Source organism: Suillus paluster (assembly GCF_016628075.1).
Source record: "Suillus paluster strain FC165 chromosome Unknown EDB91scaffold_5, whole genome shotgun sequence".
Lineage (NCBI taxonomy): Eukaryota > Fungi > Basidiomycota > Agaricomycetes > Boletales > Suillaceae > Suillus > Suillus paluster.
In genome coordinates this window covers 808926-833717 of record NW_024537565.1, presented here as the reverse complement: position 1 = coordinate 833717, position 24792 = coordinate 808926, and the positions used below count along the sequence as shown (strand labels likewise).

Below are 24792 nucleotides of genomic sequence, written 5' to 3'. Positions count from 1 at the left end.
CCTGTGCGCAGTATAGATCATGTCCGCCACGGATGACATACAACCTTTTGTGAATGCCGCTCATAGTATATGGATTACTCGTATTTGCCAGTGTGAGTATTAGGCATGTTTCGGTCGACATTTCAACTTACCTTTTGATACAGTGTCTCCTTGTATCATTTTCATTTACGATTACTGTATGTCCTGCTTTCGTATCAAGAGCAGTCTGCGCTGACGCTTGTGGTCAGTGCTCACGCTCGATCGAGAGGTGCCGTGATCTTCATCATTGTGTGGTTCAACTCTCTCATCCTATATTAGGTTGAATTCATATGGGTCAGTCTTCGTCAAGTATATGAAGGTCTGGCTTGCTGAAAGCCAGTGTTATAGAAACAGCCTATGTCAAAGTCCCACATACTATATATCATTGTAAGGCTGCTTCCATGCTTGTAGAATGTATTTGAACGATAATCAGGTAGAGATTTGGCGGCGGTACAATTATCATGTGAGTTATTGCTTGTTGAAAATGAAGAATATAGTCGCTAACTTCCTTCCTAGTCTCTCTGCCGCAGGTGGTCGCAATTTACCTTGGGCTCGCATTGTCGCTGACTGACCTTCTACTCACTAGGATTTATCAGCCAAAATACTTCTCCAGAGGTATGTTTCTCATAACTCGCACCACATCTGGAACTGAACCCTTTCAGTTGTAAGTTGTACATTATGAGCATCGGCATTGCATCAGCCATTCACCCCAGCATTAACACAAAACAATTACATTAGCTGTAAGCAGGAATTTCTAGCGATAATCTCAAGTCTAATATGAATCTTCAGGTCAGCTTTTCCTAGCATCTCAAGGGTGGATCAGCTTTTGCGTCCTTTGGGCAGTTCAGCGTAATACATATTTTTGCTAGCAGACGAAAGTACTCATCATTGCACAGTCATACTGCAGCTCCGACTCTATGCTCTCTACAGTCGATCTCAAAAAATCCTAATTGCAATGGCGATCGGGTTTACGACTGAGATAATGGTCATGTCCGTATTCTTCGCGATAGGCACGGCAAAGGACACCAGCGAGTATCCACTTCCGCAATCAATCGCTCTGAAGCTGACATTGCCTCCTAGTTACAAATGAGCCACTGCCAGGCATCAGAGTCTGTGCCGTCACGCGAGCAGCGCCCGTGGTTGCGTATGTATGGCTGCCCGATATTGTTTTCGAAGCATTTCTGTTCCTGCTTGCAGCCAGGATTGGTTTCAAGCGCGGCAGATTCGGCTTCAACATCTTCCGCATGGAGAGAAAAAGCCTTATAAACGCTCTTCTGTACGGCAACGTCCATTACTTTTTCTGGTGAGCAAGGTCTATTATATCCACAATGCATTGTTACGATTGCATCTGGCAGCATACTCGTTGCGAACGCTGTGAACGCGGGAATCTGGCAAGGGTTAGGGGTAGGTCGGAAACCCAAAGTTGTGCTCCTTTAACTTACCGCCCAAACAGCCTAGCTGGTTTGAAGTTCCAGAGGGGTTTGCGGCTGCCATTGAAGTCACCCTTGGATGTCGGATGGTGCTGGACCTTAAATCAGCATTGTCCGATTCTGAAGGCTTGCGTATCTTGGACTCATTCCCACTCAAAGAGATTATTTATGCTAGAGCGGCTCCGTCAACATTTTACTCCGCGGCCACCTACGAGCTCGGCGCTTCGCAAGGTCAACACCGACTCACTCAAGAAATTGAAGCAGCGTCTCTAGCTAGTTCTGAGGAAAGCTCTCGAGCTCTCTCAAAGGGAGATAACAAGACGTGTGTCTGATGTGACAGTCTGTTTCCTACTCAGAGTCGGCTAGATATGCACCACTTTGATAAAAGTTCATGTTCATAATCCTCTTGATATATCACTTTTTACAGTACGAGCGTCAAGGTCTTACTATCATTCCCTGTAATATGCAAAACTTTCAGTAAAACTTTTGTAGCTCCTCAACCACATCACATTTTCTTTTACGAATTTGCCTCATCATGTATTCGTATCTCCTCCACACAGATCTGATTTTTACTGATTTTTAGGATAATGTGGTGTGGTGTCGGAGCAAACCCGTTAAAACTCAGGCCTCAGGGTCCACCTCTAATCTGCAAATGTGCAGTCACGTCGTGTCACGCCTCGGCACAGCAGCGGCACTGTTGACTTTCACTCTCCGCAGGCTTCAAATTTTGAAGTGCTGGCGCATCGCGAAAAGCTCGAAAACAGTGGATATGGCAAATCATTGAGTATTATGGTTCATCGATGCATCTACTAGGTTTCGTAAGGTTCTGCGCACGTACGAAAGGTATGGTATGGCACGTTAAACTGGCCATCTGCTGCCAAGAGGTTTTTAGCCCTCTTCTCTCTGACAGCCTGGATAACAGCTGCAATGTTGGCCTCATGAGTGGCATCTTCTTCGGCTTTTGTTTGGACTGCTTTCCTGCGGTGTGGTGCCATTCGAGAGAATCATGCGACACGAAGTGACCTCTGAAAGACTTTGAATGCTTGGCTACAGAGGATAGATGCTGTGTGTGCCGAGGAGGAGATTGAATTTCTTATGCATCTCCCCTGTCCGGTGTCACGCTGTTGTACTCGTCCTTGATTCTACTACTGTAACGCCTCAACGCAAGAGTGTAACCTTTATCGCATTGATTTTCTGACATCCCTATACTTAAGGTATTCATTATGCTCCAGGTAAATTTTTATGAATACATTGGCAGGATCTTTGGGATCTGGGTGATTTGTGTTGGGCAAAGGTTGCAAATTACCACTATTTCACCCCTCACAGCTGCAACATCCAAGAATCTTTTATTCTACTTGTACAAAACATCATTTCTAGGTACTCCGCATGTGCCTGAATTTTTTCGATGCGAGTTGAGCACGATGTTGAAATGTTATGAACTTTTGCGTATTAGCAACCGTTGACATATTACAGGGAATGATAGTAGCTACACGGGTATCCAAAATTATTACCTCCTTGTTGGGGGCAACTGCGAGGGGTGCGAAATGCACGACAAACCAGTGCCTCCCAACAATTTGAGGAGAGGTAGGGCATCAATAATTTAACGCTTCCAGCACTGCATGCTGCCCTTAAAATCGGGAACGAGGTTGGCATCGATAAAGATCTAGATCCTATCCATCACCGCCGAAATCAAAGAATACTTTGATCCGAGCCCTAGCTAGAGACATGAATGATCCGGTCATGCAGCCTGACGACCAGTTCGCCTGCAATTTGAGGTGCTATCTGTTCCCGTACACTCGGCACCCCCAGAAGTCGGCAGGTCATCACACATTTTAGCGGGAAAATGTGACACTTTTGTTTCAATTGGTCACATGCAGTCACACAAAACCCTGCGAAAAAGCGTGACTGCCGACTTCTGGGGGTGCCGAGTGTACGGGAACAGATAGTGGTGTACAGAGAACAGTACCACTAAAGTCTCTCGCTGAGATTCGCTCTCCAAACATCACACCAACGGCATGCAAAAGCAAATTCGCACATCCATACAACATACATCAAATCCAGCACGACGATAACCAAAATTAATCAACGAGTCCAGGTATGAGTCCAAAGCAACTAAAGTAACTAAATATCCTCCCAATTCGCTTTAGGCGAGCTAATCGACAACTTCCCCTGCTGTTTCCTCTGCCTCAAATTCTTCACCTCCGTATTAATCAAATCCCGAAGACGCTCGAGGTCAAGACTGCGTTCTGCACGAGAGCCCATGAGCACGTTTCGCCAGATGCCGGCAGCAGCGACGGAGTTGTCGATGTTGAGCTGCATCGGGCGATGGAGGCGGACCATCTTTTGCATGAGGTGGTCTGGGTTTGCGTAGATGGCACCGGGCCATGCTACTCGGATGGCGAACCACCAACCAAGAGGCTGTGTGAACGAGTTTAGTAATTGCTGCGCATGTAAGATATCAGGTTACTCACCCGTCCATCGGGAAGCGTCCGCTCAGGATACGAGTCGTATGTAGTCAGTGCACCATCAGGGAGCGAAAATCTAATACAAGAATGTCATTAAATTGCGCAACTGAAATAAAGGCAATCGACCAACCTGTGAACGACCCAATGATTTGCATCCGACCGATGTTTCGCAAGCACAACGATCAATCGCGGAGCGCCATCAAATCCAAAAGGCGCCCAAAGATCCCTCAGCATCCCACACGCATCCCCATGCCGGCCATTGAAAACAGCGGTGCTGATGGCATCTGCCATATTCGGAGGGACGAAAAGCCTATCCACCCGACCGCCCGGTGTATCCGTCATGCGGCTTCTCACATAGCGTTTGTACGTCTGCGTCGACCAAATGCTCAGCGCGACCTCATCCACCTGCTGCCCTCGAGTTGTGCTATTGAGCGCCGCATCGATTTCGCTCATCGGCCAAATAATAGCCCAACTGAGGAGGCGCTGGTGGATGCGTTGCCATGGTGGGGGAGTAGGCTCGCCATAGTCGTTACTGGGATTCCAGACTTGCGAGTTCTGAGAAGGCACCAACTCGCGTCGACTGCCCTCTTGTCCTGGGAGTGGCGGCAGAGGTGGAGAAGGCTGACGGCGCTCGGTGTAGTTGCCCGAGTCGGGAATTTCAGGCAGTCCAGATTCGGTGAACGCCCCGTGACCCTCCTCGAACTCGTCCTGATCATCTCTTGCGACTTCCCAAGTCTTGTGCGTGATGGCCGATTGGCTTCCTCCAGGCTTGACACGCAACTTGTACAGCTCCTCCTCTAGGAACTGCTGACCCGGAGAGTCATCTCGATCGCCGCTCAAAAACTCGCTCAAGGCTCCCCGTGTCTCAGTGATTGTAGCAGCGACAAACCGCTGCTCCATCTCAGTGCGATCTTCGTAGAGTTCATCCTCTTCTATTAGAACGGATCAGTATATTCATCTCTGCTGCGCAACAAAAAAAAGCGTACCAATCATAGCGGTTTCATTTTGGTACATCGACTCCGGAATCGTGCCGGTCGCCTGCGTGTTGATGTTCACGGTTTGGGTGCGGGGAGTTTGACCGTACTGATCCATGTTTTCTGAATATTCCGTCTCTCCTCGGTACTGATCACGAGAAGCAGAAGACTCGGCGTATGATTGCTGGCTGCGAGGTGGCATGGGCGCATTCAATGATTGAGGGCTGAGAGTTTCGAGACGCTCTTGGACTCTTATCATTCCGTTCATAAGCTCTTTGGCCCATTCAGGTGGCTCTTGCTGTTGCAGGTTTAGTGTCAAACCCGAACGTCGCAAACGATTTGAGCGACTTACTGAATGGGAAGGCTCAAAGGACGCATCCAGGTGGACGCTAGGATCATGATCATGGAACGACTTCCTGTACTGTCGCATGGACTACTAGGATGTAAGACATCATTTAGAATAAAAATTAATCAGTTGAGCGCACCTCTTGGTCATACTTCAAGCCCAGCTTCTTGACGCGCTGCCTCAAAGCTTTCCTCAGCGCCCTCTTTACCACCTCATGTGTCGTGTTATCGTCCATTTGGTGAAGTAAAATGCAAAGATCCATATCGTGGAAGTGAGAGTTGACGATTTCTGGTTCGAGAGCACTAGGGGCGTATGACGTACGATTGCCAGCACCACGTGCAGCCAGTGCCTTTTGTACCATCTCCACCTCAGCCTGGTTCAGGGATAACGATGGGGAATGCGGACGAGAGGGGGTGGGCGTCGCTATGCCACTGCCATCTTCTTCTACGCGTGCCGGCGAGCGAGCGCGGCTGTGGGATTGATGGGTATGGTGCGAATGGTGCGACTGGTGCGATACATGGGATTGATGAGTCTGATGCGAATGGTGCGAGACGTGAGATAGCTTGCTGCCGCCTGCGACACCATTCAGCTGAGACGAATTCACGTTCAACTGAGACAACGCGTTTGATTGTGAAGACATCTGCCTCTGGACTTGCGTTGATGCAGCAAAGAGTAAGTCTTCGTGGGTGGCGGCATGACGGTAAGGGGAGAATGGGCGATTGTGATGTGAGGGCGATAATGGGCTGCCAGCAGCACTGATTGGACCTCCACGTTTCGATGCAGCACCATCAACGTCACTCATAGGGCCGCCACTCACTACTGAGCGTATCTTCTCTTTTTCTTTCAGTTCCCGATCCCTTTCGGCAGCCTTTCTGGCAGCCTTCAAAGGGGCTTGACTGGGAGAGTCAGATGGGGACACGCTTGGTGCACGGTGGTGGGATCGCGGGGAGAGAGGAAGTTGGTTCATTCGTCCTGGTGGGCTAAGTAATGTGCTGGGGGGTAAAGGAGGATAATCAGTATGGACCTGTGATCTTGATCCGGCCCGCGACCGGCGAGGGGACAAGGGGGGTTCGTCATGTGCGGTGGTGCGCGCTGTGTGTGCTTTGCTTGGAGTATTGTGGTGCTATAATATTTCGATCAGTCACATTCACAACCGATGACGCTGAAACACGTACGCCGCGAACAGTGTCCCGTGAATCGCTCTCAACCATGGAATGAGCTGACTTGTGTGATTTTGAAGGGGGACCGCTGACTTGGGAAGTAGTAGACTTGCGCGACTTGGAACCGCTGGGTGTGGAAGGAGGTTCTATATTGATATTGAAAGTGGTAGGTGAGGCGATAGACGTTGGAAGGGGTACTCTTGCTGCGCCGGCCACTGTAGAATGCTAGAGTAAATTAGTACGACGGTAAAACTCGGGATATGATGATGAGAGCCCGATAGCGACGTACCTCCCATGTATTCCAGGGAGGTGCCCCGTTACTGAGCCCAAAGTCAGGTAAAGGACCCTTGTTGCCAAACGAAGGGCCAGAGTCAAATGACTCATAACGCGAACCTGGTGGATCCTGAGGACCAGGTTTGTGCTGGCAGTACGTCGTTCAACACCATGGGAAAGCCAGACGAAAATCAAAAAGATATTAAATGTGATTTGTGCTTACCATTGCAGAATGAGCATTGATGGACAACTCGGTCTTTTCACCCTCCTGAACATTTGAATCTAGATCGTCGGCACCATCATCATTACCAAAGGTGCTGCGCCTTGTAGATGGGAGGCCATTACGAATGAGAGTAGAAGTAGGTGATCCGAGACCCATTGATTCTCTTTGCATACCCTCTAGATATAGCAGTACTATTGAACAGAACACTATGAGCGAGAGGCGTGTATTGAGGTGAAGGGCTTACCTTTCTCGTTGGGAGCTGCAAAAAAAGGAATAGAACGAAATAATAAACTGATGAGCTATAGAAATAAAAAATGAAGAAATGGACGTACCTGGTGTGCTGGAACGTAGAAGAATTGGCCTTAGGGATTCGGAACCCACTTCGGCGAAAGACATGTCGGAAATATGAAGGCTTGATATAAAGATATGTGAAAATGGATTGTTTTAAAAAACGGGGGTGTCGCTGATGGTTAAGTATAAGAGTTTAGTTCGATGTTAGGATTGTTAGACAAAGCAGAAGAAGAACGTTAACTAGCAGTTAGAGTGGAAGTTACAACAAAATACAAAATGAACCGTAGCGTGAAGAACTTCTAATGTACCGATCGAATCAGTCCTAAGCCTAATCACTCTACAAATATGTACAAATAACCTCGCCACAATAATAAACTCATTGTTCCCGACAACGTAATTACCCGCGGGCACCCCTCGGCACCTTATGACCTTGTCTTTGTTCTTTCTCTCACCGAGGGGGACGTAAGTTAGCATCGATGATGTTATGCTCGACAATAATCAACTTATCTTGAACTTCGACGATTGTTGCTACCTAACACTTGCGTATCACCTCCCCGGGGGCCGGTACGGAGTGCCATATCCTGGTGTATTCATTTCGTTCCAACTTGATCAGATTTCCCACTGACTAGTCTGCTGCAAAGTCTTCCGGTTCTAATTCGAGATTCTGGCTGGCTTCTTGGTTTCTTGCGCTTGTCCAGACATTTCATCAATGATCGATGATCCAGTGCTCGGGTACATGTTATCTGGACTGTGAATCCCACGGCAACCAAGAGTACCAACAACTGTTCATACGAAGAAGGGATTGATTACCTGGAAATTGATCGTTGGTCGACCGGTCATGTAATGGACCGCCGCGTCTCACAGCTAATAGTAGTCGACGCTCCGAGAGATTCTGATCTCTTGGTCTAACTTCGATCGAAGTTGAAAAATCTTGGTAGGGCATAATGTATCGATAGAATCTGCTACAGGTCAATGTCAATAGAACAACACATACGACGAGCGATAGAAGGCAAAGGCAAAATGTTTGTGAGACCAGTTTAGAAGCAGCCACACAGCCGACCACTTCCATGCTCTCCGGTGCTATTCCCCCCTGTCGGTGGCGGTTGTGAATTAGGGTTCGGTGAAGGAGGAGGAACATAGTCTTCATCGCGTATCAAGTCATCGTCGATATGGCTGGGAGCACCTGCTGCAGCATGTCGCTGAAAATGAGTGGATGAGACCTCAAATGCGGCTACAAAATCAATCGAGCGTACCAAGTCACCCCACGCGAAAGGAACATCGACATTAAGCGGCGATGCATGACTTGCACGAACAGGCCACCAGGTTGATAGGTGGTTTAGGCGTGCTGTGAAGGTGAAAAGAGCGGTAGTCAAGGATTGGCCCGGTTGGGTGGCCAGCGGTGGCATAGAACGAGACTGAAAAAAGGTAAGTCAAAAGAGCCATTACGGCAGTCGATACTCACGTTCTGGCGAGGATCTGTGTGTGAAGGCCCCTGAGTCATGACCTGCGCCGAGGGAGAGATATTGAGAGGTAGGGGCAATGTCGCAGGAAACTGGAAGGGGATGATCGAATCAGCTGCAAAGGAAACAGGTACAAAAGACATACATCTAGAAAATCACGGGGCTGATCAATGTTTGTGCGAGAAGGAAGGAGGTGGCGAAGGTAGTGAAAGAATCCATGTTGCTGTAGGTCTCTTGTAGGAGGAGGTCTAGGAGGGCAAGATATGACACGTGGTATCACTGGGTTACGGCGCACGGCACGACGTGTTGCGTCGAACTGCGATACTGGCATTGATGGAGCAGTGTAGTAAAAGAATAGGGACACGCACATTGAATAGATCGGGAATTTTTGATGCACTTGTCTGCAAGAGAATGTTCTAAGCACACAGCCGGATAGATATATGCGAGGCAAGCATACACTTGGCTTTTCTTGTCTTGTGGGCCGGATGCTAGCAAGGATGTCGAGTGGAATGTCATATATGTGGATCTTGGTATCACCCAAGGTAGTGTAAGCCAGTTGATGTGAATTGGGTGAGTAGATAAGCATGTCGAGAAGCTGGACGTCAAATGAGGCGAGTAGCTGGCGAGACTGGAAGGCCCAGAGCTTGATGGTGTTGTCATAGGCAGTGTTGTCGTAGGCAGTGCTAGCGAGGAGAGCACAATCAAATGAAAGTGCTAGATTGGCGATAAACCGAGTGTGCCCTTTGAAAGGAGCTCCGACAATCTCCAGTATCGATGCATCGAACTCATAGATCGTAATGGGGTCATCCCGGACGTCTATGCGGGGCTTGAAATTCTTGAAGCTAAACGCAGCTACGATGGTTTTGTCTTGTGTTGTCCAGAACACCGGCGTGCGCGCAAGTGTCCAATCGCCGCTGTAAGAGGAATTCCCAACCGAGACGACTAGTTTCTGTGTTTGGACGTCCCACACCTCAAGGCGCTTCGCTATATCTAACATGACCGCAAGCTTCTTCGAGTCTCGCGAGAATCGAACTGAGCCCAGGCAATGATCATTCTTGAATGGACCAGCCACGAGTTTGCCCGTGTCCAAATTCCATATCCGCGCTGTACTGCTTCCAATACCATCCAATATGTAGTCTATCGACCCAGCCGCGAGCAGCGTGCTGTCCGGGGAGATATCGATGCATTGGATCCACTGTGGCTTTGAGTGAGATTGAAATATTCTCACGAAGCCTGTCTCAACCTCGCAGACTTTGAGCTTCCCTCCCTCGGTGGTATGGTTACCTCCACCAGCAGTGACAACCCATCGACCATCCCTTGATACCTCCAACATATCTACTCTCTGCTCACAGACATCCCGCACCTCCTCAATCTCCTTTCCCTCCCGCAAATCCCATCTCCGAATGGTCATGTCCAGAGCTCCGCTGATCATTTGCTTCCCGTCCGGAAAGTAGGAGATGGATCTAACTTGGGGGTATAGGTCTCGCTCGCCATTCCGAAGGTTGTAATTGAATCGTTTATGACCCTCCAAAGTCATGACCGGTGTCAGAATCGATTTATTTGCTGCTACAACGGGCTGCATCGAGCTGGAAGCCATGGCCCACCACCGACGATGGAAGGTTTCCCAGTTATTTGGATGTGTTCAAAGCGTCGGCGGTGTATGCTGTACGCCTGACGTTGAGTGATTTTCAAGCTTAACTCGTTCAAGAGATTCTGCACGTTGCCTGCTGAAGCAGATTGTCAGTTCAAATCCGTACGCAATGCTCAGATGGGTTTCAAGTTCCCAGGAGGCCAGCAAGAAAGTAGAGCGATCGCTGGATTGCATTGCACAGCAAGTCCTTTTTATTCCCCACCCTGCCTCCACATTCCCAGCTTATCAGTCACGTCATTCCTGTGTAGGAGCGCCCCAACTCAGCCACTAACAACTTGGCGCCAGTTCGGACGGCATTATCACTTGAGACAAGTCACTTGTTGGCGTTCGTACTCATTGAGGCTTAAGTTATGCAACACTACTGCAGTTTCTCAGTTTCTCATCCGTCCAGGAGACACAGACACTGTGATCAAGGGCTGCCAGTGAGCTTGCATCCAACGAAAGACATAGGTTTTGTCGTTAGCTTACATGTAGTGGATATCCAGACAACATTCAATTCCAGGGATATGACAGCCTCTTATCGATAGTATAATGTATGCGATGAATGGTAACAATACAGCACAAACCAATGAAGAGTGGAAACATCCCATCGACTCGGAGGTGGCAAAATCACTGCGAGAATGTTTATCTCGATTGTATTACCCCACCGACGGAGAAACCTGCAGCAGCGTAAAATCCAGTACTACAGCACGAAAGCTACCCATCCCTTATAAGAGCGCCCTTGGTTAAAGCTCAAATTTGATACGCAGGTAGAGCTCCGAAGCCTTCCTCATCTCTTCAACTGTCGAGGGAGGCGCGGGTTTCCCGTCGAAGTCGTACACCTGCTCCGGATAGTACTCGAACTCTGCAGGGGGTTGTGGGACGCAGTGTGCTGGACGAACGTTGTAATCGTTATAGGAAAATGGGTCTCCTGGCTTCTTGGGAAGCTGAAGTAGTGTGGCATTGGCAGACTCGATTGAAACGTCGTAGTCGAAATAATTAAAAGGTGTCAGGAAGAAACTGAATAACACAACGAGTCAGCACGTCATATCAATGCATAGCTAGAATATAACCTTGAAGCGGCTGTATTAGTCCTGGTATTCGGAACATCCTCTGATGCAGGCTGTTACCGAACAGTTTAACCCCACATCAAAATTTTCGACGAAGGTAAACTCACGAGGTGGTGCATCCCGACGTTGATCCAGGTCACCAAATCCTCTTGAGTGATGTTTTCACCGTGCATCGAGTCTGCTGTTTTCTTTGCTCCGCCATTATCGGCGGGTCGTCGTATCAAGAAACCTGCGGTGCAGGCATGCTTCACTTACAATTTATTCCTCACGGTACAGCTGTATTGTATATCCTCATTAGGTGTTATATCATTACATATACCAGTCTCAGTCTGGAAATTCCAGCAGAGATACACGTCGTGAAGCACATCAAGCCCAGGGCTATTAGAAAGCGTGCATCCAGATGACTCACCACTTCAAGAACATGATCAAAATCCGTACGGCTGGAGGCGGCTAATGCACTTTGATTGAGGCTTCCTCCAATACTCCGCCGGCGTCGCAAGGAAGAAAAGTGCATGGGCGACACCTTCGAGTGGAGGTGTATCCTTCGGCTTGGGGGAATTGACGGGCCAAGTAGGGAGGAAGCACATTTCCTGCAAGTAGATCATACTCAGTCCGGTCGGCTCGGAAAGAATTTCTTTATATCCCACCTCTCGACCGCAGGCAGGTCGGCATTTGATCCATATACTCCGGTCTAACCAGGACATCAACTTCTGGATGTCTTGTCTCAATTCGTCCATTAATCGAGTGATTTCAGGGTCACAAGTGTTCCGAAGACGTCATTAAGAGTATTTGGTTTATCATCACAGAAGTGTGCATTGTGGCACAATTCTTGAACATAAGGGATGCCCAATGCGGTGCATCTACGCCTGAAGTGTCTGAGCTGGGAACGACGGTGGAATGTAATAGGTATGGCGTAAGCATAACACGGAGCTGAGCCTGCGCCAGCTTCGCTCGTTGAAGCAGTTCTTGCGAGTCTGATGAAGTAAAATTGAGGAGATGCTGCATCAACTCCAGTCGATCCACGTATCGATCGACGATGACATGGATAAGGGTCTTCTGGTCAATGCCGCTGCCCACCCAGTCTGGTCGACTGACAACTTCCGTAAGCTTTCTCATCAACCGCGAGATGTCCTCTGATGATATCCCGAGCACGCGGTGGTCGCACCGTTCAAGACCCGCGCAAACCAGGACGAGGGAAGGTGCCAGTGCAGTATCATACAATGAGATGAGACTAGTTAGGTCGAGCACAATGCGCGATTCTCCTGGGTAGCGATTGTGCCATGAGCCAGCGTGCATGCTCTCAAAGCTGCGAACCCCTGCGCTCATGAGTAAGTACTCGTCAATCATAACGGCACACGAGAAGAAAATACTGACAGATGCCATTCAGAATCAAATGGAGGAGGGTGGTAATACGACATGCAGGAAATATACTTTGTATGAAAAATTGACGGCCCTTTTGGTGGCGTTTGAATCGCGTTGAATTGTTGAAGCGCCTCTGGAGGCGCTTCACGCGATTCTGAATCGGATTTTGGACTCTTGAAACACCTGTTAATAACTTAATCTATATATACTTGTCTTGTCTTGCCTGCAAGCAACCGCCTCCCTCACTCACGCTGTAGCATCGTGCCCCGCAAGGTAAAAACTATTGAGTGGCAAGGGTCGAGGGAGAAAACTGAAAAATATCCAAAAGTTGAATAATTCACAGTACTGCACGCAATGTAAAGCTTTATGATAAGCATTAACGACCATTTTTACGAGAATCACATTGTGAATCGGAAGCCGCGACGGATTGACAGTGACTGAAGATATCTGGATTCATGCTCGAGAGTCCACAATCGGTTTCCTACATAATATGCCCCACATTTTTTTTGCACTGCATTGCATTGCTGTCCACCGGTTGTGCTCAGTGGCTTATGTGTATTTTAGTCTGCTGAAAAAGCCTTGACGTGAGTCTTCCATTTCTCCAGCACCTACATGCCGTAGAAAGTGCGCTGCGGATTGTCTGTTAACAGATTGCCCGCCACTGTGCGGCTGTCCTCTACCTACTGAACTCTCTACTTCAATAGGCGTCTGTCACTGCATCTATCTTACAAAAATAGACTCAACTTGACCTTTGTGACCAGTCGCGACCTAGGCTATGCACATGCGGCATTAGCTGCTCATGCGTGGCGGCGACCATCATAGGTTCACGGTGGCGCAATTCGCTTTATAGAGGCATTGTACAAAATGTTTCTCTCTCCCATACCTCCTGTTCTTATCACGTCTTCAACTCAACTCGTTACTCACATGCATCGAGCTCTGTATATTGCCGAAATTTTACACCTCATCAGCTGCCACACCGACAATGGCTCACTTACTAGCCTTGCGTTGACGTGTCGCGCATTTGAAGGTCCAGCACTTGATGCCTTGTGGAGGAATTTGCCATCCATAGAGCCGTTTATCAGGTGTCTACCCAAAAATCTCTGGGGTTTCAATCATTGGGGAGAACTTGTAAGCATTTCACATTCGCGCGATTTCTCACTCAGTAATCTTGTGCAGATACTACTCAAGCCCATCGATACCGACAATTGGACCACTTTTCGTAAATACGCGTCCCGTGTGCGCTCGATTACACAGTCTCAAGATCCATCGCCCATCATCGAGCATCTTCGAATACTAATGTTGTCTTACCCATACCCATCCTTGTCCATGTTTCCAAATCTTCGAAGTTTGACTTGGAATGCCGGTCACACCCACCTAGCCATCGAGTTCTTGCGTATGGCATTTGTGCCCTCCCTTGTTTCCTTGGACCTACGAATTACCTCGATTTCGCCAGCCCTCATGTCCATCCTTTCGACTCTCGGCACCACATGTCCTAATCTCACCTCCTTTCGACCTCAGGTAGAGAACCCGACGATGAACCATGATATTGCGCCCTTCATAACACAAACGATCTGCCAGCTCCGTCATCTTTGTGCCTTGTCTGTGTGTCAGCTGGAAGATCAAGGGATGGTGCACATTACACAGCTCAAGTCTCTAAAGATACTGTGGCTTTATATAGAGCCTTCTTTACTCCGACGCATGGGGTTGCCACCACAATCGCTCGGTTTTGAACATCTGGATCTCTTGGGCCTTCAAGGTCGCAGACTCGACCACATGACCGACTTCTTACGTTCTCTCCGGACCATCCGAAGCAAACATGTTACGGCCGTGTTTTCCAGTACTTTTTTCGCACAGCGATCCAATTCTGTGTCCCGGTTCTGTGCCATGCTCCAAGAGAGATGCGACAATGACACCCTCGAAGCCATAACACTCTGCGAACGGCTATACAACAACTTCGACAATATAACTGCGCAACCAAGTGACTTCGCCCCGCTGCGCCTTCTTCGCAATTTAACCCATTTCGATGTCGAGGCAGGATGCACCATCTCTATCTCCGATGACGAACTATGCGAGCTGGTAAACGCATGGCCCAAGCTCAAAACTTTCAAGCTCAGCTGTTATCACGACAGGCGCCAGTACTACGCTGCCTACCTTCCATGGACTAATTAAGTTGCTCCGACTTTGCCCTGAACTGGTATCTCTTTCTCTCGTCATCGATGCCACGCAGCTTGATGGGATAGATGTCAAATCCCCCGGTAATGGCATCCGTAACGAGGGTTTGAAGGAGCTTGTCCTCGGTAACTCAACTTTCGACTCTGCACTGGCGGTGGCTCTGGTCTTCAGCAACCTCTTTCCTAACCTGGAGGAGGTGAATCTTGGTCCTTGGATTTCTGGCCCACTGGATTATTGCGTGATAAAAAGCAGGAGATGGATCGATGGAATTCGGTCAATCGCTTACTTGGAAGCTTTTGTACTGGCAGGGTGCGATGTTGATGGCTGTGTCTATGTAAATCATCTATGCCAGCGACTACTTATTGTGATCACAAATAATTGTTTCATTGGTTTACTGGTATGACTGAAGAGGCAAACATGTGTGCCTGCTACCAGAGATTGTGCGAATTACAACAGGTGATGACACCGACGTTGCGCTTTGACGCGTTTTAAATTTGTCACACATGCACGTGATCGTGACCCTCGCGTCCGCATCACGTGCTCGCACAAGGAAGTCGCGAGTCGCGAAGCGTTGTCTTCCACTTTGAATTCTTAACCACTGACGATGGCGAGCTCTTCGAAGGCGATCAGCAACTCAGCACATCAGCAAGGCCAGACATGTATCGCATTTTCGCGTGACGGGAAGTAAGTACATAGGGCTTTTGTCACGAGTTAATGATGTAACCTTTTTTTGCTAGGATTGCTTACACGGGGGGTTTGGAAGCATCAGTACGAATATGGCACACTGACCAAGGGGAGGACCAGGAGCCCGAAGCTGCGTATGAAGCTGATGAGGGTATCACGACCATCGCTGCAGCCGTGCGTGGCTCTTCATGCACTCCGGGTTCATATAAGCTAACTCCCAAGAACAGAACGACTACTGGCTTTCTGGAGGCCACGACTCTCAGGTGCGAAAGTACCTTCCTGGAAAGGCACAGTTCGAGGGATTTGTGGCGCACGTGGCTGGAGCATCGATCAGGTCTTTAGCAGTGGATCCCTCTGGCAAGCGAGTTGCTGTCGCTTCTGAGTGCGTTCATGCATGTATCAGCTCTTGTGTATACTGATTGTGTCGGTGCAATGAAGCGAACTCTCAGTCAAAATCATTGATTTGGATGAAATAACGAACGTGACTGTACTGGAAGGAGGGCATAAGAAACTCATAAGAAAGACGACGTGGCATCCGTCGGGCTCTATTTTGGTACGAGTCTTTGATAAGATTCATGTTAGTACTCAATTAATGGCCTTTCGTCCCTCAGACAACGAGTAGCTCGGATGGGACCATAGTAGCATGGAATATATCTGATACTGAAGCCAAAGTTGAGAACGTTATTGACGGTATAATACCCGCAGTAGCAGATTCGGAGTAAGGACTATTCATCTCATTTGCAGAGAGCTTTTGCTAATTCTCCTTAAGGTCTCCGGAATTTATGCATGATTGTTCCGCCGTTTGGCATCCGTCAGGACAATATTTCTTTGCGGCATCACGAACACATGGTAGGTGATCATAGCATTAAGGTAACATTCTCACTTATACGTGACCAGAAATTGTCACGATTTCACGCACCACATGGATCAAAACTTCATCTCTGTCTGATCCAAATACCATCGGTGCAACAACAGCACTAGCTGTTTCAGCCAATGGCGTGTACCTTGCAAGCGCTTGCAACCAAGAGATATTGGTTTGGAGTGTGCAGACGAAGCGGGTGCTTTGGAGGTAAGCTTTGGATTTGTCTCGTCTTCTATCCTCGTAATTCGTCGCAGGCACCCGGGCACACCAAATGCATTCACTATTCAAATCGCCTTTTCACCCACAGAAAATCTCTTAGCATGGACAGATACAGATGGTGTTCTCTCTCGTTGGCGGGATGCAATCCCTGATAGCTCGCCAGATCCCGTCCGCCAAACGGCCGCGAGCAGCGCTCAAGGGACGACTACAAAGCGAAAGTCCACTCCCCCACTGTGGGGTGAAGAAGCTGATGTTGATGCGGAGGGAGGTGACCCCTACGGCGATGACTGGATCATTGATGACCTTGGCAATGGAATGGAAGATGAGCCTGAGGGTGCAAGAGCGAAGCGCGCAGGTGATGGGTTCGTGAAGGAGATGGGTAAGCCATTACCGCAGGGTTCCTCTTGACAGTGAGTTGACGACATTTAGTGAGCATCACAAAGGCTCAGCCCGCTTTCCAACCGGGGTCAACGCCCATGGAAAACAAAAAGCGTTATCTCGGTAATAGACCTTACTTGACATGTCACATCTCATGCTTATCTTGGCATAGCATACAATATGGTTGGTGTCATTGAGGTGACGGACCAGGACACTCATCACATTGTCAATGTCGAATTCCACGACCGGTCAACCCGCAAGGGATACCACTTCACTGATCACTTCAAATATGACCTTGGTTCCCTTGGTGAGCATTTTGCTACTTCCACATGCAAGTCTGACATTTCACAGGTGAACGTGGTGCACTCTTCGCCTGTCCCCCTGAGCTCGATCACCCAGCGCAAGTAATATATAAACCTTACGGTACCTGGTCCACGCAAGGGGAATGGACATATGCCCTTCCAAAAGGTCATCGTGTCCTTGGCCTTGCTGCAGGCGGTGAGAGGCCGATGCGGTCTCTGAGAGATCCTTCGTCATCTGGAGGTGATATTCAAGGGCAAGGGAACATCGTCATCGCGACCAGTTCCGGAGACCTCACGTTCTTGAGCGGGTCTGGTATGGAACGAATTGTCCTCGGCGTGGAAGGTGAATATGTGACAATGGCTGCTGCCGAGGAATATGTGCTGGTGGTGCACCGGCCGGGCGCAACTACTATTGATGGTAAGGCTCTTCACCTGTACAAGAGCATATCGTTGAATAGACTTGCTCCTTCAGGCTCCCAAAGTTTGGTTGCCACACTGATATCCTTTGAAGACTTTCAAGTTCTTCAAGAGAAACCACTACCAATACCGAAAGGTCACACTCTTAGATGGATTGGAACTACAGATGAAGGGGTATGTGGACCTCATCGTTGACTCACTCTTCTTAATTGGCGTGCTAGGCCCCGGCAATATACGATTCTGCAGGCTACATGCACCTCATGATCCATCATCGACGTCCGAACCGTGCAGCGTGGGCGCGTCTCATGGACACCAACGCGCTGGAGCGCAAGCAGGGTAAGGACGAGTCGTATTGGCCTGTTGGCCTAAGCCAAGACACATTATGTGTCTGATTCTCAAGGTAAGCAGCTTAATCCTCGATGACCGCATCATCGCTGACTCCATCTCAAGGGTCGTCAAGACCACCCTGGCTTCCCTCGGCCTCTCATACAAGAGCTTCCCTGTCCGCCTGCCATTCCGCAATCAGGACCCCGTGGATTCACCAGTCGAAGAGCGGTATGCCTTTTCTCCGTCTTCGTAGCTGATTTGCTAAATACCAGATTTATCAGTATTGCACGGGAACGAATCTACGTTAACCTTGCTCGCGATGCCCTTGGTGATGAATTAACCTCTCCCGACATCGATAAACGCGAAATTGAACTAGACAAGCAATTGATCAAGCTCATCCAGGCTGCCTGCAAGACGGACAAGGCGCCGCGTGTGATTGAGCTCGTCAAGCGGTTACATTTTCCAAACTCGATTACGGCTGCCAGTCAACTTGCAGGGTTCTACCGTCCTCATTGGTTTACAGGAGAAGATAGAAGCAATTAAATTGTGGCGGGAGCAGAACGCAACACCAGCAGAAGAGGCTAGGGAGGGGAGACAGGGGTTTTCCTATGAGGATGCTCCATTAACTCGACCAAAGCCTTTCCAGAACTTCAACCCACCACCCAAGGTCGACAGACCTGGTCTGACACGATCTGCTGGGATCGTCGAGCCAACGGAGTTCACTGCGTCTAGTGCTGCGATCAGAGCAAGTCGTACGCGAGCGCCACAGGCTTCTACTTCCCGTTCAACGTCTCCTGAGGGAAAGAGGAAACGCAACGACAATGACGACGACCTAGTATCTAACACGTTCGAACGTCGAGGTAAAAAGGCGAGCCGTTGGTGAACCTGATGCCGTGGTGCCATCACCAAAGCCAAGTACGTGCATATTTATTCAACCTGGGGCTGCGTAATTTGAGCATGAATCATAGACAACCCATTCGCTCGAAAAACTGGGCAAGAAGTCAAGAAGAATCCTTTTGCAAGGAAACCCGAGCTTAACAAGCCCATTGAGAAGAGCGAGAGCTTTTTCAACAAAGTCGAGGTCGCGGAAAAACGTGAGGAACCGTGAAGTTCGGCTCCCTGTCTTCCTTTCTTAATCATAATCAATAGGTCCAGCAGCAGCTAAAGGCAAGGAAAAGGAAAAGAAGGAGCTTTCAAGACAGAGCACTCTCTTCGGTTTGCCTTCGAAACCTCCTAGCAGAAAAAAAGGAAAAGCAAGGTTCTTCGAAGAAAAAGGTCGATGCTGCACTTGAAGCTCAAGAGGACAAGGCAAAGCCCTCCGGCGGACTCTGAAGCTATGGATGTGGAAACCCAGGATGCCACACTAGGTAGATAGCCAAGCTCATCCCGACCCATCAGACGTTCAGATGGATACTCAGCCTCTAGAGGATGAAGAGCCCATTGATTGGCCGGATTCACCGCCGGCTGCTACTGTCAACGACGATGATTAGGTCCCACTTGTTTCCCCCGCTTCTCGTCCATCATTGTATGCATATCATCAGTTGTTCTGGATTGTGTATCTAGATCATGTCCCAGTCTATCTAACGCTGCCCTTGTGTCGGATCGATGCTTGACTTGAGACCCTTTGTTCGAAAAGTCCCTGCCTCCATTGCGGTCCACTACACATCATGGTCCCTTCTAAACCAACTCTCCTGATGTTTGGACGAGACCTGTCCGAAAGTTCAGATCTATGTAAGCAGAGTCCACCGCATGCAAGTTTTTAGAAAACACCTGATCGATGCAATTCTTCTGTTGAATTAGCAGTGCCAGGCATCACATCGCAGATGATTGACTGCGCATGATAGACGCCCAAACTTGGCCGATGGTGGATGTAATTGAGGGCCAAGGGTAGGATGCATGTCAATGAATATTTTCAGTACCCACTGTCATCGTTCGGGAGCGAAATACCTACTCAAACAGCCAAAGGTGCGAGATAACTCAGACATGAACTACCCATCTCCTGCTCGACCTTCATTTAGAAATGAACTGCAGGGTAACTCTCATTCAACAATAATACAGACGTACTAAGTTGAAGTTCGAGATGCCATGATAGTAGGTAGCAATGCTGCCAAAGACCTTGTCCCGATCGTCCTGCGAATGATATCCAATATGTCTATTTGGTGCACTGAGTGCATTGCCCACATTACACAACAGTGAATACGCCAAAGAACTGTGAGATGATTTTAAGAGGGCCCTGTCTCAATAAGTCGCTAAGTTGATTTCTATGAGCAGATCACTTATCAGGAACCGCATTTACAGTGTCACAGTTTCGAAACGGAAACGAGGCTACTGGCATGAGCTTTTCTCCGTGGATGGGAGGAAGGCCCCGGATGGTGTTCTTGCACTCTTCAACGTGTTTTCGACATTCGCAGGTGTCCATTATAGTTGAACTGCGTCCGAGACCGACTCGGAAGTGATGGCCAATGCACCAGTTGGCATGAAGAAATTAGAGGATAACATGAACAAGCACCTAGTCGCATGGACGCTCTCGAGACGGCCGGTGTCCTTCATCTCTACGATCATGATGGTGCAACGTTGTGTACTAAAACCAACCATAGCAGAAGCTTCCAGAGGTCAAGGGTACATCAATTCGAGACTATCCTTAAGCTTCTTTCTTTTACGGGAGCTTTTGCCTGATTGTGTAGCAGAGTTGGGTAAGTGCTCTTCAGAGAAGGGATCAGGCTGTATCGATCCCTGAAGAGAGAGCATTTCGTTCGCCACAGTTTTTCTGTTCACAGAACTCGATTAACCTTCCTTCCCTTGAAAATCATTGTTCACTCACCCAATGACTGTAAATTCTAAATATCCGTCTGCTCCGCCAAGCTTCGTACCCGTCACACGGTGTACCCATTGTCCGCTCGTCTCCGCTACTTCTTCACCTTCCGCCTTCTCACCCTCAATATCTTTCATTCCCGTATCCCCTTCTCTATCGACGGAAGCCTCTGCAGCAGCTTCTCCATACTCGGGATCATTTTCCGCAGGACCATATTCGAATTCCCAGATGTCTTGTGGTATGTGATGTCGCGGTATGGAAACTGTTGAATGTACGATGGATAAGCAGTGAAACATGGTCAGGAGAATACAGAATAATTTTGCCAGCTATGAAAGACGCTGTCATTCGATTCGAATAATACATGGTACAGGAAGCACATACCAAGTTTCATGGCTATACTTGGACTCCAGACCGTAGCATCGAAACCGACGTTACAGATCGCGAAAGGGCAGTCGGCATTTATGCTCGCTGTTGGACTGAGGAAGTGCAAATTTGAATGATGCCAAAAGAACACCACTCAAGGACGGGATATATCTTCATATTCATTCAGTATATAAGAATCGTCCAAAAAACGTGCCATCGCACCGCATAATCATGCTATCTAACATTTCCTCCACGCCCGCGCGTAGATTACTGGCGAATACAGGAGATACAGAAAGTGTTATGGTTGCTTTCAGTCACCCGGAATTCAGTTGTCGAAGATTTGGTGCGGGACTTCCCCTTGTCCTGTTTCAACTTCTCTTTCTTCTTCTTCCTGGGTGAATCATGGTCTGCGTCAGACGCACGATGCTTGCGCTTCTTGTGACTTGAGGTAGAGATGGAAGTGGTCATCGTGATATGAGATTCAGCCTAAGCAGAAATTTTGGCCAGAGTAGATCATGTGACCCTCCTACATTTTGTAGCCGACGAAATTTCGTTTGTTGCCAACATCTCACCAACGGCGACGCTGCAGCAGCCCTCTTATGTTCCATTTCTTCCTGTTTCTACTTTCCTTTTATTAGTTTTGAAGGTTGTGATGGTGAGTCATAGCTGCCTTTTACTTGGATCTGTGGACTGACCGGCATTGCAGTCGGCCCCAAAAATCATCATACAAATTCTCGTCACAGGTGCACAAATTTTCGGGAAGGCACTTTTTGAAGCCGGGAAGCAGGCAGCTAAAAGTGCGTACTTTAGTATTCTATCTTTGATTATTCCGGTATTCACATCTTTCGTTTCGTCCGACTGCAGACGCAAAGCACACCCCGCAAGGCGCAATAGGATCAGATATTGCGGGCGTTCGTAATGCTACCTCTGGCTCTTTGACGGATAAACTTACCCGAGAACACCGCATGACACTGGATGAGGCTCACCTCATTCTGAATCTGAAGAATGGAGAAACCCTTGAGAATGTGTTGAAGGTGAATTCATATTGCTTTGTCCGACTGCATATCATACTAACCACCATGCCAGAATTATGAACACTTATTCAAAGTGAATGCTCCCCGGCCAGCCCCAGGTCCTCCGACAACTGGTGCAAGAGCGGGCAAACAACCTGCACCGCCTACGCACTCGCATTACCTCCAGTCAAAAGTTGTGCGTGCCCGGGAGCGTATCGAGGCAGAGTTGCGCGTCATGAAGGAAGCAGATTCAACGCCTCCGCCTCCCGGAGCTGCTCCCCCTTCGGGTTCAGCACAAGGGAACGCGGGAGGCTCGAGTTGACCTCTCGTGATGATTTATTATATCCGCTTTCGATACGTTTTGCTGATTTTAGAGAAACTCAGAGCACATCCCCATTCACTCAGCATGCTTACTGTACACACAATACTATTACAACATATCTCGTATCGTTGGAACGCGACTTCAAGACCTTGAGCCGCCTTATTAGGCAATGGGCGCGCGCTGTATCCTGCATGTACGACCAGTCTCTAAGATGCAGATGGAAACTACGTGCAGCGCCTAAGTCGGTCGACGACCATTTGCACTCGTTAGTATCTTTGTCGCTCCGCATCCAGATGGCATTTCGACCAGCGACAGGACGACGGCGAACCTGCGAAAGCGAGAGCCGTGGTCCGACTCCCGCCCGCAAAGAGTGCTGTGCACGAAATCGGAAATTAAGTAGAGCCAGACGAAAAGGCACACCCCCCGCGGTTGATATTTATCGCCCAAATGTACCGCGGCGCAGATTCGTGAAAACCCGAAGGACCTGGGGACCGAGTCGCGAGTGGTAAGCAAGGTTGTCGATCGGTTATTGTTTGAAGTCCATGATATTGGTAAGTATAACGTGAACTTCAGTCAGCAAGTACTGACTCATACACCTGGTGACCTAGCTACCGGGATATTACTGATTGACGACGATCCAGTTTGAAGACAAATGCTGAGCGCTAACTTCAGTAAGAATTCCCACTAGCACTGTTATAGGCATCTTAGCCGGTGTCCCTGATTACAAACAACCTAGTATACGCGTATACCTGGCCCATCAGCTCAACGTGAAGCGATGCGATAACAAATGATCTGCCTGTCGTACATAAATACGGGCATTCTTTCGTCGAAGTCACCCACAGTCCGATTAAATCACCATGCCCGAACAGTTGACTTTGTACCTTAACAAGGTGAGAAATGATGGAGAGGGAAGAGGAAGACTTATCTGATCCATGACTCCGCAGCTCTCGCCCTATAGCCAGAGGGTGAAATTACTACTCGCATTATTTCACAGATCTCTGACACAATTGATCAAATTGGCAGGTCGAAATGGCTCTTATCGAAGCTAGTGCACCCTACAAGACGTACGAAGTCGATCTCTGGAACAAACCAGAGTGGTTCGCTGGTAAAGTGAACCCCATCGGCCAGGTATGTGTGATGACATCCTGTGTCTATTGCATACGAATGCAATGTTATATAGGTGCCCGCTGTGACATACGGGGGACCCGATATCGATCCCGAGAATCCATCACCCCTTTCCGCTAAAATTGCAGAATCGAATGTCATCCTCGAGTTCGTGGCGGACCTGTATCCAGACTCTGGCCTCCTGCCGAAGGATCCTGTCCTGCGTGCCAAGGTCCGTTTCTTCATCAATGCGACTACGAAACTCGAGGGTCCGCTTCAAGCCTTCATCCGAGGGCAAGAGTCATATGAGCACATCCTGAAGGAGATTGAATTTATCCAAGGACTTCTCGAAGATGGTAAAGATTTCGCGGTTGGAGATCATTACACCATTGCAGATGTGTCCATCACTCCGTACCTCGCAAGGCTCAAGGTCATCATCGAAAATGACACAGGTAGATACTCACACCTGTGCTTTTTCCCGAGAGGTTGAGTCTGATTAATGGAAACAGGGAAATTCCCTGTTGGCATGGGGTATAAGCTAGGCGAGGAATTAAAGGCACCCTAGGTTCGCCAAATTTACGACATACGTCGAGCTAATGCTGGAGCGTCCGAGCTTGAAACAAACCAATGACGAAGTGTGTATACATCCACGCAAATGACTAATTACTCACTTCTGCGCTGCGTTTAGGAGTCTGTGATCACATTACTTCAAGAAGACTTTCGCGGAGCGTGTACAGTGACCTTCTAACAAGATAGTTAGCTGCATAGCTGTCAGAAATTTGCTAGGGGATCAATAGAAAAATCATAGTTGGCAAGAAATTCTGTGCGACAGAGCACCAACTTTAACTAGTACACTCCTCCATCTACTCGGCGGCCAATAGTGGGGAGGTTGAAAATTAAAGTTGGCAAACCAAATCGGTGTGGAATGTACCTCAGTGAGAGTTGCTTGGCAGGACCATCTTTGATATATATATAATTTACTAGCCGTGTCGCGTTTTCAAGATCTAAATATTCCTGCAAGTCAGTGGCTCGAATTTGACAGAGGCCAGCCATTTCTACATATTTTGATAGTCTCCCCTAGCCGGACCCAATATTAGTAGTAGCAGGGAGTATAC

At 48.5% G+C, this 24792-nt stretch overlaps 12 protein-coding genes across 12 annotated transcripts; 5 read left to right on the top strand and 7 right to left on the bottom strand.

Annotated features, from left to right (window-relative positions):
• The first annotated feature begins 309 nt into the window (after positions 1-309).
• On the top strand, positions 310-1940 carry EDB91DRAFT_610192 (uncharacterized protein). The gene is made up of 10 exons (XM_041327869.1): positions 310-410; positions 458-481; positions 535-548; positions 605-637; positions 732-758; positions 808-867; positions 915-1046; positions 1099-1321; positions 1374-1422; positions 1472-1940. The coding sequence occupies exons 1-10, from the start codon at positions 376-378 to the stop codon at positions 1778-1780; spliced, it is 906 nt and encodes a 301-aa protein (XP_041182210.1). The 5' UTR covers positions 310-375; the 3' UTR covers positions 1781-1940.
• A 1461-nt stretch (positions 1941-3401) lies between these two features.
• Positions 3402-7536, bottom strand: EDB91DRAFT_1105779 (uncharacterized protein). The gene is made up of 11 exons (XM_041317447.1): positions 7222-7536; positions 7134-7148; positions 6890-7080; positions 6683-6814; positions 6409-6618; positions 5373-6356; positions 5240-5320; positions 4900-5185; positions 4044-4845; positions 3920-3989; positions 3402-3866 (listed from the first exon to the last, which is right to left on the bottom strand). The coding sequence occupies exons 1-11, from the start codon at positions 7283-7285 to the stop codon at positions 3570-3572; spliced, it is 3132 nt and encodes a 1043-aa protein (XP_041182209.1). The 5' UTR covers positions 7286-7536; the 3' UTR covers positions 3402-3569.
• Positions 7537-8217: 681 nt separating this feature from the next.
• EDB91DRAFT_1078270 (uncharacterized protein) lies at positions 8218-8681 on the bottom strand (the record flags this gene model as incomplete). Its single annotated transcript, XM_041314998.1, has 3 exons — positions 8218-8379; positions 8434-8595; positions 8643-8681. The coding sequence occupies 3 exons, from the start codon at positions 8679-8681 to the stop codon at positions 8218-8220; spliced, it is 363 nt and encodes a 120-aa protein (XP_041182208.1).
• EDB91DRAFT_609967 (WD40-repeat-containing domain protein) lies at positions 8650-10398 on the bottom strand. Its single transcript, XM_041327866.1, has 3 exons — positions 9098-10398; positions 8786-9041; positions 8650-8732 (listed from the first exon to the last, which is right to left on the bottom strand). The coding sequence occupies exons 1-2, from the start codon at positions 10235-10237 to the stop codon at positions 8925-8927; spliced, it is 1257 nt and encodes a 418-aa protein (XP_041182207.1). The 5' UTR covers positions 10238-10398; the 3' UTR covers positions 8650-8732; positions 8786-8924.
• Positions 10399-10917: 519 nt separating this feature from the next.
• EDB91DRAFT_610049 (copper amine oxidase) lies at positions 10918-11776 on the bottom strand. Its single transcript, XM_041327868.1, has 3 exons — positions 11448-11776; positions 11344-11393; positions 10918-11290 (listed from the first exon to the last, which is right to left on the bottom strand). Exons 1-3 carry the CDS (start codon positions 11511-11513, stop codon positions 11017-11019), a joined length of 390 nt encoding a protein of 129 aa, XP_041182206.1. The 5' UTR covers positions 11514-11776; the 3' UTR covers positions 10918-11016.
• On the bottom strand, positions 11344-12300 carry EDB91DRAFT_1105767 (uncharacterized protein). Its single transcript, XM_041317446.1, has 3 exons — positions 11988-12300; positions 11448-11930; positions 11344-11393 (listed from the first exon to the last, which is right to left on the bottom strand). The coding sequence occupies exons 1-2, from the start codon at positions 12075-12077 to the stop codon at positions 11766-11768; spliced, it is 255 nt and encodes an 84-aa protein (XP_041182205.1). The 5' UTR covers positions 12078-12300; the 3' UTR covers positions 11344-11393; positions 11448-11765.
• Positions 11777-12794, bottom strand: EDB91DRAFT_610048 (uncharacterized protein). Its single transcript, XM_041327867.1, has 3 exons — positions 12715-12794; positions 11988-12656; positions 11777-11930 (listed from the first exon to the last, which is right to left on the bottom strand). The coding sequence occupies exon 2, from the start codon at positions 12634-12636 to the stop codon at positions 12097-12099; it is 540 nt and encodes a 179-aa protein (XP_041182204.1). The 5' UTR covers positions 12637-12656; positions 12715-12794; the 3' UTR covers positions 11777-11930; positions 11988-12096.
• A 365-nt stretch (positions 12795-13159) lies between these two features.
• EDB91DRAFT_1105765 (uncharacterized protein) lies at positions 13160-15298 on the top strand. Its single transcript, XM_041317445.1, has 2 exons — positions 13160-13830; positions 13879-15298. Exons 1-2 carry the CDS (start codon positions 13627-13629, stop codon positions 14869-14871), a joined length of 1197 nt encoding a protein of 398 aa, XP_041182203.1. The 5' UTR covers positions 13160-13626; the 3' UTR covers positions 14872-15298.
• A 172-nt stretch (positions 15299-15470) lies between these two features.
• Positions 15471-19666, top strand: EDB91DRAFT_1105764 (WD40 repeat-like protein). Its single transcript, XM_041317444.1, has 22 exons — positions 15471-15558; positions 15612-15732; positions 15786-15940; positions 15997-16111; positions 16170-16276; positions 16328-16407; positions 16456-16627; positions 16675-17018; positions 17069-17140; positions 17190-17324; positions 17369-17737; positions 17792-17910; positions 17958-18122; positions 18230-18291; positions 18345-18568; positions 18597-18909; positions 18932-18978; positions 19032-19157; positions 19213-19278; positions 19301-19338; positions 19364-19405; positions 19431-19666. The coding sequence occupies exons 1-22, from the start codon at positions 15479-15481 to the stop codon at positions 19551-19553; spliced, it is 3075 nt and encodes a 1024-aa protein (XP_041182202.1). The 5' UTR covers positions 15471-15478; the 3' UTR covers positions 19554-19666.
• A 697-nt stretch (positions 19667-20363) lies between these two features.
• EDB91DRAFT_1234851 (uncharacterized protein) lies at positions 20364-21706 on the bottom strand (the record flags this gene model as incomplete). The annotated part of the gene is made up of 8 exons (XM_041321252.1): positions 20364-20446; positions 20724-20830; positions 20885-21107; positions 21139-21201; positions 21257-21343; positions 21390-21409; positions 21461-21545; positions 21661-21706. The coding sequence occupies 8 exons, from the start codon at positions 21704-21706 to the stop codon at positions 20364-20366; spliced, it is 714 nt and encodes a 237-aa protein (XP_041182201.1).
• A 55-nt stretch (positions 21707-21761) lies between these two features.
• Positions 21762-22669, top strand: EDB91DRAFT_609715 (protein transporter). Its single transcript, XM_041327865.1, has 4 exons — positions 21762-21893; positions 21945-22035; positions 22103-22272; positions 22325-22669. The coding sequence occupies exons 1-4, from the start codon at positions 21891-21893 to the stop codon at positions 22571-22573; spliced, it is 513 nt and encodes a 170-aa protein (XP_041182200.1). The 5' UTR covers positions 21762-21890; the 3' UTR covers positions 22574-22669.
• Positions 22670-23430: 761 nt separating this feature from the next.
• Positions 23431-24417, top strand: EDB91DRAFT_1234848 (uncharacterized protein; the record flags this gene model as incomplete). Its single annotated transcript, XM_041321251.1, has 6 exons — positions 23431-23463; positions 23518-23538; positions 23597-23701; positions 23754-24145; positions 24243-24312; positions 24391-24417. 6 exons carry the CDS (start codon positions 23431-23433, stop codon positions 24415-24417), a joined length of 648 nt encoding a protein of 215 aa, XP_041182199.1.
• Positions 24418-24792: the final 375 nt, after the last annotated feature.

Bases quoted from the DNA above. Each gene is read 5' to 3' on its own strand.
- EDB91DRAFT_610192 (XM_041327869.1), top strand. From the start codon at position 376: ATGTCAAAGTCCCACATACTATATATCATTGTAAG. The intron at 1,047-1,098 runs GCGAGTATCCAC...ATTGCCTCCTAG, and splicing joins AGGCACGGCAAAGGACACCA to TTACAAATGAGCCACTGCCA. The intron at 1,322-1,373 runs GTGAGCAAGGTC...TGCATCTGGCAG, and splicing joins AACGTCCATTACTTTTTCTG to CATACTCGTTGCGAACGCTG.
- EDB91DRAFT_1105779 (XM_041317447.1), bottom strand. From the start codon at position 7,285: ATGTCTTTCGCCGAAGTGGGTTCCGAATCCCTAAGGCCAATTCTTCTA. The intron at 6,357-6,408 runs GTACGTGTTTCA...GAAATATTATAG, and splicing joins CACGGGACACTGTTCGCGGC to CACCACAATACTCCAAGCAA. The intron at 3,867-3,919 runs GTGAGTAACCTG...TCGTTCACACAG, and splicing joins GGACGCTTCCCGATGGACGG to CCTCTTGGTTGGTGGTTCGC.
- EDB91DRAFT_609967 (XM_041327866.1), bottom strand. From the start codon at position 10,237: ATGGCTTCCAGCTCGATGCAGCCCGTTGTAGCAGCAAATAAATCGATT. The intron at 9,042-9,097 runs GTATGCTTGCCT...ATTCTCTTGCAG, and splicing joins CAAGACAAGAAAAGCCAAGT to ACAAGTGCATCAAAAATTCC.
- EDB91DRAFT_610049 (XM_041327868.1), bottom strand. From the start codon at position 11,513: ATGCACGGTGAAAACATCACTCAAGAGGATTTGGTGACCTGGATCAAC. The intron at 11,394-11,447 runs GTGAGTTTACCT...GTTCGGTAACAG, and splicing joins ACGTCGGGATGCACCACCTC to CCTGCATCAGAGGATGTTCC. The intron at 11,291-11,343 runs GTTATATTCTAG...TGTGTTATTCAG, and splicing joins ACTAATACAGCCGCTTCAAG to TTTCTTCCTGACACCTTTTA.
- EDB91DRAFT_1105767 (XM_041317446.1), bottom strand. From the start codon at position 12,077: ATGGACGAATTGAGACAAGACATCCAGAAGTTGATGTCCTGGTTAGAC. The intron at 11,931-11,987 runs GTGGGATATAAA...ATCTACTTGCAG, and splicing joins GACCTGCCTGCGGTCGAGAG to GAAATGTGCTTCCTCCCTAC.
- EDB91DRAFT_610048 (XM_041327867.1), bottom strand. From the start codon at position 12,636: ATGCACGCTGGCTCATGGCACAATCGCTACCCAGGAGAATCGCGCATT.
- EDB91DRAFT_1105765 (XM_041317445.1), top strand. From the start codon at position 13,627: ATGCATCGAGCTCTGTATATTGCCGAAATTTTACACCTCATCAGCTGC. The intron at 13,831-13,878 runs GTAAGCATTTCA...AATCTTGTGCAG, and splicing joins TCAATCATTGGGGAGAACTT to ATACTACTCAAGCCCATCGA.
- EDB91DRAFT_1105764 (XM_041317444.1), top strand. From the start codon at position 15,479: ATGGCGAGCTCTTCGAAGGCGATCAGCAACTCAGCACATCAGCAAGGC. The intron at 15,941-15,996 runs GTGCGTTCATGC...GGTGCAATGAAG, and splicing joins CGAGTTGCTGTCGCTTCTGA to CGAACTCTCAGTCAAAATCA. The intron at 16,277-16,327 runs GTAAGGACTATT...ATTCTCCTTAAG, and splicing joins CCCGCAGTAGCAGATTCGGA to GTCTCCGGAATTTATGCATG.
- EDB91DRAFT_609715 (XM_041327865.1), top strand. The intron at 22,036-22,102 runs GTGCGTACTTTA...GTCCGACTGCAG, and splicing joins CGGGAAGCAGGCAGCTAAAA to ACGCAAAGCACACCCCGCAA. The intron at 22,273-22,324 runs GTGAATTCATAT...CCACCATGCCAG, and splicing joins CCCTTGAGAATGTGTTGAAG to AATTATGAACACTTATTCAA.